Here is a 12279-nt window from a genome sequence, read left to right as displayed (position 1 = left end):
AAAAGTTCAACATTTATTTCTAGGTACCTGTACGCCAAGCTTTATGTCAGGCTTACGCTCTTCAACATGAGCCCCCTGTGCCGGGGGCTCCTGGGTACAACAAGTTAAAGATGTTTAGCATGTTTGGTTGTGGATTTTAACCTTCAATCCTAATACAAGCACATATTGCATTACCATCTTTTTACAGGTTGTTTCGTTTATTTATCTAGGAATGAAAGGCAAAATGAAAAGGCAGTGCCTGGAAAAACTAGCCCCTTTCACACAGAGATTCCGCAATATTGGTGTAAAGAAGTCCTGCCAATACGCCGCCTTTGTTGGTTCACACAGAACCATACAACGCCGGCATAACGCCGCTCCCGTCTGTAAATTCACACAGCATGCCGGCGTTCCGCAATCAGAGGCGTGACGACAGCGTCAGCGTCTAGTGGCATGCCGGCATGCCGGCTGTGTCATTCACACAGACCCCGTTTCGGCTCTGTGACTACCTCCGCTGCCGGCTTATTGGTGGGGCCACTTGGCCCCCCCATTCCGCCTCCGTGACTTTCACACAGAACAGCGAGGCGGCTTAAAGGCGCAACGTTCCCGCCTCGAACTGGCTGTGTGAAAGGGGCTACAATGTACATACTTGTAAGACCACTTTTAGAAATAATAACTTACCGGTAAAACCATTTTATATATTTTAGTGGTTTCTCTCTTCATTGTGTAGGGATTGTGGATTGGAGGCATCAACTTAAACCGCTGTTTATCTTTTCTAAAACAGACAGGCTCTCAATGGACTCCAGAGAGGTACGTTCAACTGCAAGGCGCTCAGGTCATGTGGCCACAAAACAAGCCCAAACCATTATGTCTCCACCACCGTACTTCACAGTTGCCATGCCCATGTTTTCTTGAGATGTTTGGGGTGAAATAATATGCTTGGCTTTAGGAATCATTAGTTTCATCTGTCCAAAGGACAGTGTTCGATAAGTCTTGTAGTTTGCCGGAACGCAAGTCTGAAACCCTCCAACTTCCCTGAGCGCTGCGCTCAGTTAGTCTTTCTCACTGTAGAATATTTGACATACTATTTGGAAGTGCCATTATAACCTTTACCAGATGGACTGGCGGCAACAATCACTTTTTGTAAGATTGTTGCTGATATATTTCCTCATTGGCATCATGTAAAATCACACCTGAATACTTTGGATCAGAGAGCAGCCAAAATGTTTTTACTGATTTGGTTTCAATGATAATAAGTCAATCAAACCCATTTGACTACCAGCACCTGGCTGCTATTTAGCCTCTTAATTCCAGAAGTGTTCAGTTAATTTTGCACCCACTGCCTCTGTGTTTTGAATAGATGAATAGAGATGCAGTGTAATATGCCATGTCGTGTTCTTCCTCTGACATAAGACCTGTTAAGGAGCAGGCAGTTTTGTTCTAATTCCCTGATCGGTAAAACCTTAAAATTTGAGGGTGTACCTTCTCACATTATTGAAATAAGGCTTTGTACAGACTGCTGAACTACTTCAAGACGCAGGCAAAAACTCGGTAAGTGAAGAAAACTGTCAATACCTGCGATAGCTGCAGTATTTGGATTGGTCAAAGAAGGGTCTGAGTGCTGAGGCAGAAGTGATTACATCTGAATAGCCACCATTCTGTGATTTTTAAGAGGAAATGTTCAATTTAAATCTGATAAAGGAAGCCAATTAATTACCCAAAGACAGACAAAAAGCTTTTATCACTCAAAGCCAATGTAGCATCTGAAAAAAAAAACAGTCTCAAAAGCATAAACCGAGTATAAAATGAAATCACAACATGAATAATTGAGAGAGAAAAAAAAAAAGATGACAGTAGTGAAAACCTGAGCAGAAAGAATTGCTGATTTAAGATATACCTGTTGGAACTAAAAGAAACCAAAATTAAGAGAAACAAAGACAAAAAAAATAAAGAAAAGTAACTACAAGTCTGACAAACTGAAGAAAACTAATCCTGCAGCACTGGAAAAAAAGATATGTCTGGTAAATAGAGATAATGCACGAAAGGCTGCATTGAATGAAAGCGTAAAGATGAGCAACACCACAAAGACAGAAGAAAAGGCTTTGGTTGAAAAAGTGAGAGCAGGGCTAGCAGCCAGAGAGAGGGACAGATGCATGCAGGCACTTACTGAGGTGCAACTCTCCTCCAGTATCTGTCAATGCCATTTTTGAAGTACAACACAGCCAGCCACCTCACATTCACAGCCAGCATGTGGTTATTGAAGATATTCTGTGGGGAGGGAGACAAAAAAATGGATATCTGTGTCAACATTTCATCGTTGTTAGCTGAACTGTGTAGAAGGACATCTAAAGACACAATTTAATGCAACAGCTCAAGTCACCAGTGAAAAACAGCAGTAACTCAGACCAAAGTATAACACTGACCTTTGACGCCTTCACAGCGCTCTTTACAGGGACAACATTTAAAAACTTCACTTCAACTTTGAATCTCTAAACTGCACATCCTTGCATAATTTTTACTTCCTGCAGCCAGCAACATCTCCGACCTGTGAAAATATGGCCGTGTACCATCCATATATATTTAGATTTATTCACCACCACACAGTGAAGAGAGGAATCTTTGCCTTTGTGTTTTCGGGTTTATCAGTAACACAGTTAGGGTCACATTTTTGCTTTTATACGGATATAAAAGAACTCATCTTTTGAACATGATATTCCAGTTTACTAGAGAAAAATCTTTTCTCTGTCACTAAACTCAAATTCGAATGGTTTAGCTGTTGTTTCAGATGCACCGCATCTGCTACGAGACAGCCGTAGCTCTCCTAAAATAAATGAGATGCAGCACACTGTGCACCTTGGCTTAATTGCTATAGTACATGGCACCAGAGGCACCGAAGCACCAATCTAAATTTGCTGAGAGCACCATTTGACATTTAAAAAAAGTTTGTGAATACAACGATAAAAGCTACACCACAGTCTGAATTTCATCAAAGTACATTTTCACAAAACAAGGATAAAGAATTCCCACAGAATTACTTTTCAACTTAGGGCCTAGACCGCCTGCTGCGACAAGTTTTCAAGGAAGATGAATCATCTTTAACTCAAAACCCACTGAAGTCATGTAATCATGCAAATGTATACTGCAGAATTGCAGTAAGGTTACGGTAACTGCATCTCAGCCTTGCCACAGAGACGGTGTTGTTTCTATACTATATGTATGAAAATCTGTAACATACGTGAATGAGTAGATAGCAACATACAGGCAGGTAACATATCAAAACATCTCTCATGAGCGTGCACACGTGCAAGGTATTACATTTCTAATGTGCCGCACAGATTTTGAAGGATGTGGTCACTTGTTGTCAAAAGTGAAACTAAAACCGAAGTGGATACTAGTCAGGGCTATCTTCAAAGACTTCCTAGATGCTGTCTCATCAAATTATCTCCACAAGTCATCATTGTGACATCATCCAAATTGTCTCCTCTTCATTAATCTGTGAAAAGATACCTATTTCAAAAATTAATTCCACAAAGTATATTAGACCTCAGACAAACTTATATCTGAAGAGATTTACAGTATTACTCCTTTTTTACTTGTGAAAAGAAAATGTGCATGTTTTGCACATGCACTATAATCCCTAAAATGATGTGAGAAAACAAATTTCTGTGAATATCCAGCCAACTGGACAGCAACAAGTTCAGTAATAGTGTTCCAATGTGTAAATATGTCAGCAAGCACTTCTGGACATGCAAAAGCTTGTGCTGGGAAAAAATCTATTTAGTGTTGCACTCTCTTCTTCTCACTTATGAGATTGTATATAAACACACACATATATGTCCACACTCTATATAATTAATTAAAATCAAACTGTATTATTTTCCAGACCCCTTCATTTAATTCTGGGATCCATCACTGTCTTCAGGTGAGGGGGTCGAGGAAAAAAGGGGATTACAGCCAATACAAATCAAAGCCCATATAATGCTTTTTTTTTTCTTTCTGGGGAATAGTGTCTATATTTCCATCACTTTTCATCAAAAAACAGTATGTTATGTCATACTTCAGTAGTTCCTTTCTGCAATGTGACTGGAGTGTGTTGAGGGCAACACCTTTTGCCTCTCTAACACCATTAACAATGACTGAAATATTTTCAGGATCTGCTCATTTTTCAATAATTCAGGAGTAATGTCATAGTTCATGCTTTGGGGTATGAGGTGATGTCTGCTGGCAACTTTGAATCCTGTCTGAAACCATATCAATATGGCCAGTTTTTACAAAATTTGTTGAAACATACGTCTCACTTCTTTTGGTTTTTTTTTTATTCCGCCACAACCTTTGACAAACAACAGTTTTCATATAAATTACAACTTCACAACTTTAAGCTCAATGGCTAGGATTTAGAATAAAATGGCATTTTATATACAGTACAGGCCAAAAGTTTGGACACGCTTCCCCATTTGTTTGAATGAGAAGGTGTGTCCAAACCTTTGGTCTGTACTGTAGATCATCACACAAGCACATTAAAGTCTGTCACAATTGTTTTGCTGTACATAGTAGTATAAAATGTTCAATCTACGCAAAATCCTTATTTGCATTAAATGCATATCTATTGTTTTACATTATTATTTATTCATTATTATTACATTAAGTAATTTAGTAACAAGAACAAACTATTGCTGAAATTTCACTTTCACCAGAGAGCATCACTAATCTAACAATGTTTATGACTACTGGTACACATACACACAAACAAACAAAAAGTATACTCCAAACAGATGCAGCACTTAACAAAACATTTATGCAGAAAGCACATCATTGTTGGGATACCAAAACAAATACATTTAACTATCTTTCTTGAGTATTCATTCTATATTAATTTCATGCTGATGCACTGATTCCTGCTCCTCCTCATCCTCCGTTCTATGTTGTGAATTAACTTACAAAACTGCTAAAATTAAACAGATTTTAGCTCAGTTTATTTCAAGCATGTAATAATAAAAAAAAACATGCACGTGAACAAGACCAAAAAAAAATTAAAAACAAAAGAAATAAAATAACATGCACGCCCCGAAAAGATTATTTGCCAATGTTAGTTTTCTGGATGCCCAGTGAGGTAACTGGTGCATCCTTCTGTGACCTTATGAAGGCCACATTCAGTTGTCAGCTTACCCTCATCACAACAGCTATGAATGCTGTTGCAAGAATAAGGTCCTGGAAGGGTTGGTCTAAACTTATGACAAGCTTTGAACCACATTGTGGCAGGTTACATCAACAGAAAGAAACATGAAGAGGGCCAACTAAAATTTCCCCTCAAAGCTTAACACAGCAACACCTTCACTCCTGCAACGTGTACCACTTAAATAGCAACTCCATTAGAGGCTTTTCTTTCAGATTTTTGACAGATTTATTTCACTGTGACATCACGCCTCACCAGAAGGACTGAGTAGAAGCCTGGCTGGGTCTCCCATTGTCGGAGCTGCTCCTCCGCAGGTTTCAGCACAGCCGTGTCCTGACTGGTAGCTTGGGTTAAGGCCTGCAGTACCACTGAACTGGCACTGTCTATATCCATAGCTGGATATATCTAGAGGAGAAGGAGAGACAGGCAAAAGAAGAATTCAATGTTTTTGTTTCTAAAAACACAGAACATTTTCATTCATCATCTGGTGTCATAGATCATCTACAGCGAAGAACCAAAATAGCATCTTCAAAAGTGTCCGAAGGAAAACAATATTTTGCTTTTACTTGACTTCGCTCTATTATTTCTAATAATTTATTAGAGATCAAGTATGCCTGAAATCACTGTTGAACATAGTAGGAAAGAAACAGGTGTTCCAATGAAAGAAAGTACAGCAAATAGAAAGAGTCATCTACCCTGAGAAAGGCACTTCTACATACGAGATATTATCCAAACAATGGGCACAAAAATACTTATATTCTTGTGGAAAATCTTTTTTTTAAGCCCACTAGAAGTAAAAAGGTTATATTAATTCATTCTATGGGTGATGTGGGGAATAAATGTTGAACAAGGCTGCCATCTACAGTTCAAAAACAAATATTCACCACCAGAAGAAAGAAAAAAAAGAAAGACTTTCTGGAATTCCGTGTGCATTAAAGTCTTTTCTTTCTTCACATAAGAACGCCTCTGCAAAATCAGCTGCCAGCTGCTGAGATGTCACCGAAACTGATACTTTCACAAGTTTATTTATAATTATTATTATTTTTTTTTTGTATGAGTATGAGAACTTGTAAAAGGTAATTTTCAACCCTTTGAATTAAATTAACACTAGTACAAAATTTGGAAGAAAAGTGCACATTCAAGTTGCAATACAAACATTGAAGTATGGCTGAAGTCACTGTTGAACATAGTAGGGAAGAAACTGGTTCCAATAAAGTACAGAAAATAGAAAGTCATCTTCCCTGAGAAAAGCACTTCTACATTTGAGATATCATTCAAACAATGGGCACAAGACTACTTTTATATTCTCGAGGAATTTTATTTTTTTTTATCCCGTGAGAAGTAAAAAAAGAAGTAAAAAAGAATAAGGCTGCCATCTACACCACCACATGCACACTAGTATCTTGATGGGACCTGTTTTTTTTCCTTCAAACCTAAGATTTTCTGGAGTACTTTGTTATAAGATAATATTCTGAAGACACCAACACATACAGTGATGTTGAATACAGCTTCTTTCAGTCCTAAAATCACAAATCAGAATTACATCATTACGTGGTCCTTACTCAAACGTCAGCAACAGAAACACAAAAGCCAGGATCAGAGATAACCACAACTTGGTGGCCGCCGACCGCTTTTTCAGGCTCTACCCTATCAGACATTTTATTATTCTAATTTACTTGATGATTCGACCATTCTTTGGTACTTTAATAAACTGAGTATACAAGAACAGGGTTAAAGCACAATGGATGGATGGCCAGATGGTCTGAGTTGATTTACATCATTTATTTATCAAATATTAGCAGTTTAAAAACAGACTTGGTCTAAGATTGGAAACAAATAATAAAATAAAATAATTCTGTTCTGCCCTTATTGCATAGTAACAACTAGGGCTGGGCGATATATTGAGATTTTAATATATATCGATATATTTTCAAACGCGATATGGTACGAGACAATATTGTTTATATCGATTTAACATTTTTTTTTTATGATTTTGATATAGCTTATTTTGTGACAAATTGACTTGAATGTTTTATTTGAGATTTGCACAAATGTTTTGTTATTTGCACAACTGTCAACCTCAGTGGAAAAGTCTGCCTGTTACTGTCTACATTGTATTAATTGCACAGTGTATTTTAATTTAATTGTTATGCAGGAAAGGGATATTTGATTTATTTTATTCAAGAAGCATTTTTATTCTATATATGCAGGCAGTTTATTTTTATGTCATTTGTTTTATACATTTTGATATTGTGCAGACCTCTGTTAATAAATGTACCTGTGTGACATTTGGCACGAGGCTTTGTATTAAAACTGACTGTTTTTTTAAGGGTTTGCCTCAGAAAAAAATGAAGCTAACAGAGATGCTATGTTATAATGCTTTGGGGGAAACCCCAATTATGGCACAGAAAAAATATCGATATATATTGAGTATCGCCATTCAGCTAGAAAATATCGAGATATGACTTTTGATCAATATCGCCCAGCCCTAGTAACAACACAGACTGTGTTGACAGTTTAACTGTGACTGCATAGCTTCTTCAGAACCATGTTTAGCGTATTGCTTTGTTTGGATATTTCACATTTTCTCTTACAACATTAGCCCTCAGCCCCATTGAACACTTGTGGGATTAGCTTGGGTGTGCTGTTCGTGCCTGAGTGACCAACACAACCACGTTGGCTGACTTGTGACAAATGCTGCTTGAAGGTGGGATGCCATCGCACAGCAGTGTGTGACCAGGCTGGTGACCATCATGAGGAGGAGGTGTCAGGCTGTTGTGGCTGTGTATGGTTCTTCCACACGCTACTGAGGCTCCTGTTTGTTAAATAGATTCATTGTTAAATTGTCAATATGTGTTGTTTCTTCAGACTTCAATCATCCAGTCCACCAAACAAGAATCAGTGGCAAAAATGACAATGAGAAAATTTGGCAAATTTTTCATGGGTGCAACCCACATACTCGCTCTGCTGCCCATCCAACAAATATTCATTACAAATGTGTTACCATTTTATAGACAGACAGACCGGTAAAAAAAAAACACACACAGAATGATGAGATCATGGAGGCTAACTGTGACCTCACACTTAAAAAAATCATCAGGGTGTGTCAAGTAGAAGTCATGGCTAGTTTGAACGCACTGAATCTATTTGGATCCTCAATATACTTACCCCTGACTATTAAAATCCAAACAGAGTGCAAAAACAGAGACACAGATAGGAGCTGTGAGAACAGTCAGACATGACTAACCATGCATTTATGAGCCCAGTTAAGTAATTAGAGTAAAATTGCTATTTAAGGCCTTATTCACCCAAGACTAATATTATCTAGGAAACCTGCAGTAATTTGTAATGATTACAGAGGATGTCTGTAATATTGATCATGTGTTAATGCATTTTGTCTGCAATTTGGAAAGCAAAAATGCTGCTGCAAATTACCCACCTTTTTTCAGTAACCAGAGAAGTCATATCATTTTAAATTCCGTGCGAATGCATGTCAGTAATTAAGTGATTTGTGGTTGGGATTTAATTTTTTTTTTTTTTTTTTTTTTTTTTCAAGTATCCTTTTCTGTCTCTTTAATTGTGCAATTTTGGCTATGGCAAAACATATTTTGCATCCATAATGATATTAGTCCATTTTTATCACATATACCTGAATGCTATAACATTGCTGGTGGATAAAAATTAAGAAATTAGTCAGCATTTAGCTTTTGAGACGAATAAAAAGCAAGACCCTCAGAGCCAGCAGAGGAGCCATGATGAGATTAATATATGTAACGACACGCTGTAAAAAACGTTCTCTTTTGCATAAAGCTCAAAACCTGGTAGCACTGTACAAAGACTTTACATCAACAAAAGGTCTGGTTTCCTGTACCATCCAGTTTACAAGTGCAATGGCAACTAAAGCTCATAGGCCTACATGCAATTTTCAGGTTTGGGCAACTGTCAAAATGTGACGCGTTTTCACGCAAAGTTGATCCAAATTAAATGTTAATTGTTTAATAGGATGCAAGACCTTGAAGACAAATCCAGGATTTATGTCTGAAAATTATAGTAAAACAAAGACTTTGCATATTATGTCCAAATACGCTGTGGAAAACACAGACATTGCGGTGTACATTTTTTAATAATCAAGGTCACAAAGAGATACTAGTCGTGTGTAAATAGTGCACTAGAAAAAATGGTGACTGTACTCAACTCTACTTCAAAACAACATGTAATCTTTTTGTTTGACTGTCCACCTATATCACCAACATCTGTGTTCAACAGGGGCATCTCAAACGCCAGGTATGACTCTGTATCACAAGGCATATTCCAAAGTATAGGCTAAAGACTTAGCCAAACAAACTTTAATGAAAAATGTAATAATCTCCTCATAATATGTCTTTAGATTCTTGACTCTCATGGTGGGGCTTTCAGGCTATCAGAGTAACTTGATTTCCAAGACTCAACGTCTTCTGCCATCCACCGAGAACTTGTATACATTGCGACAAAATGATAATGAAACTGTCTAACCCTCTGTAACTTATACCAGAAAAAAAAATTAGTATTTCGCTATAACTTTAGCAGCTACTGGATGTGTGAGACAAAAGATGCTTGGTTTAAAAAAGAAAATTAAAAAAAAAAAAAAAAAAAAGAGCACAACATATGGAGAAACAGAATCACATGGTACCTGCCACACAATGCTTTTCAAGAACTCCATAATCTGTATAAACATACTATTATCTGGCAGAAGCTGTTTCAGTTCAAACCTTGGCTGCACAAAACCTGGGGTTCTCTGAGTCAGGGCAAAACAGGAGGAAGAGAAAATGGGGACAGACACAGAGTGATAATAATAAGAAGCAAAAGAATCATGTTTTGCTGTGCCGTTTCTACTTTCAAAAACACACGACTCAATGTACCAAAAGTAAATTGTATTTGAATAGAGGCATAATATGTTGTAATTTGTTGATTTAGATAAATAATGTACATACTTGAAGTAATACCACACATGGCAGTAAGCACAAGCTTTACAAATTTCACAATGATTTTAAAGATGACTTGTTGCCAGCACTTTCCTTCTGATGCACTAAAGAAACTCTCCTACTAATAATTTGCCGTCTATTTACAATAGACTCAGACAGCTAAATGTCTGGTGTTTTGTACAGTGTGTCACAATCCCTGTCACTAACACAAACTAGTTGTCAAATACTCGCTTACCAGCGACACACTTTCATTGCAACCAACGCTTGAGCTCTAATCCCTAACCATTTAATAGATATTTGACATGGTGCTGCTACATTTGACCACAGGCTTCTCTTAGCAAAGCCTTGTTTTCTTATAACCAGTACTCGAGTTGAGGGGGGATGGCATCCGCCCTGAAATAAAAACGGTCAAAATCCTCCCCCCTGTAAAACCTCCATCCCCCCTTTCCATCCCTTATGTCATTTCATCAATAAATGTGGTTTTACTGCTATTTCAACATTTAGAGTCATCACCAGAAAAATAACATCAGAAAAATAACTTATTTGACAATTTTCACCTGTTTCAAGTAAATTTTCACTTGAAATAAGTAGAAAAATCTGCCAGTGGGACAAGATTTATCTTCTCATTACAAGCAAAAAAAATCTTGTTCCACTGGCAGATTTTTCTACTTATTTTAAGTGAAAATCTACTTGAAACTGGTGAAAATTGTTGTTTTTTTCCAGTGATGAGTCTTGTTTTAAGTGTAATGGGATTTTTTTTACTAAAATGAGACATTTTAACTAGAAATAAGACAAATATTCTTGTTAAGATTTTGAGTTTTTGCAGTGATCCATTTTACTTATCCAGTGAATGACAGAGTCATATTGATAAGTTCAGAAAACTGTTTTTTATTTTTGTGTTTTGATGTATTTGATGTAAGTCCAGTGGATATTTAAAGTTTACAGAAGGCTGCATTTAACCGCTGCTATGTCATTCCTGCAGTATTTCTGCAGGTGTTTTGGTCAGTGCTATTATTTGTAATATATTATATTATTTGTATCAGCACAAATTATCTGTCCCCATATGATAAAATCCACAATCCCCCCTGATTTTCTTTTACAACTCGAGTACTGCTTATAAGTAATGTTCGTCATCAAGTAGGAAACGAGTTGTTTTTATTTTGAAGGGTTGTTTTGAAGGGCAGAATGGTCCCAAACATGCACACACTGGTGTGATGATGTAAGACCAGAACAACTACAATTCACAGATGACTTTAATCAGCTCCATAATTGTCATTATGAAGTTCATGTCGCTGCAGCTGACCCAGCTGGCCTGTCATGTGCGCAGACAGTAAAGACAACTCCTCGTTCTCAACGAAACTAGACGAAAACCAGAGTGGCATGTTGTTGTATTTCTCCAAACATCACAGCTAACTTTGAGCTAGCCTGCGAGCTAAACTTATTCAATCCGAGACCAAGGGCCGAAAACGTCGCTGGTGTTAAATTGTGTAAGTGAAACACATGCTAATGAAAATGTATATGAAACGGGACTCACCTAAAAATTAATATGGAAAAGGGGGAGAATCTGTGCTGTAACTACGATCGCTGCAGCTTTGGAGGAGAGAGAAACACACGCTGTGGTGGGAATGGCGCGGCTAGCACAGCGGGCGCGTTAAGATGACGAAGGAGATTGACAGGCTACGTCACGATTAAGCTCCGCCCTGAACAATCTGAACAAGTGTTTCTCTTGAAATGTGACTTCTTACCAGAGGTGTCAAAAGTATTCACATTCATTACTCCGGTAGAAGTATAGATACTAGAGTTTAAAAATACTCCTGTAGAAGTTGAAGTATCAACTCAAGTTTTTTACTCAAGTAAAAGTATAAAAGTACTGGTTTCAAAACTACTTAAAGTATAAAAGTAAAAGCAAGGTAAGGGGGAAAAACCAATAAGGACAAAAGCCATTGAAAATGAATGCATCTTAGTATAATGCAAATATATTAAAGAACCATATATGTGTACTATTGAGCATTAAACTGAACATGAAACGTGTTTCAGAGAGCAGAAGATATGATGACTAGTTGCTTATAAGTATTGTAATGGTGCAAAAAGTCAAACTTCAGAGGCATGATATCTTTTATCCTAACCTTTATTGGAATGTACATCCAAGTTTAGTTGCAGGAATCTGAG

The 12279-nt window shown here is 37.3% G+C and overlaps 1 protein-coding gene across 1 annotated transcript in view; it reads right to left on the bottom strand.

The window, feature by feature from the left end:
- Positions 1 to 11753, bottom strand: part of ipo11 (importin 11) — a 144207-nt gene extending 132454 nt beyond the window's left edge. Inside the window, exons 1-3 of the mRNA XM_061729353.1 lie at positions 11645 to 11753; positions 5405 to 5554; positions 2144 to 2244 (exon numbers count right to left, since the gene is read on the bottom strand). Coding sequence (XP_061585337.1) covers positions 2144 to 2244; positions 5405 to 5542 — 239 coding nt within the window. The 5' untranslated portion in view covers positions 5543 to 5554; positions 11645 to 11753. The remainder of the gene's footprint in view (positions 1 to 2143; positions 2245 to 5404; positions 5555 to 11644) is intronic.
- Positions 11754 to 12279: the final 526 nt, after the last annotated feature.

The sequence above is a fragment of the Cololabis saira genome, chromosome 9 (genome assembly GCF_033807715.1).
Source record: "Cololabis saira isolate AMF1-May2022 chromosome 9, fColSai1.1, whole genome shotgun sequence".
NCBI classification, from domain to species: domain Eukaryota; kingdom Metazoa; phylum Chordata; class Actinopteri; order Beloniformes; family Belonidae; genus Cololabis; species Cololabis saira.
Note: the sequence above shows the minus strand (reverse complement) of the source record. Positions and strands in the feature narration are given on the sequence as shown.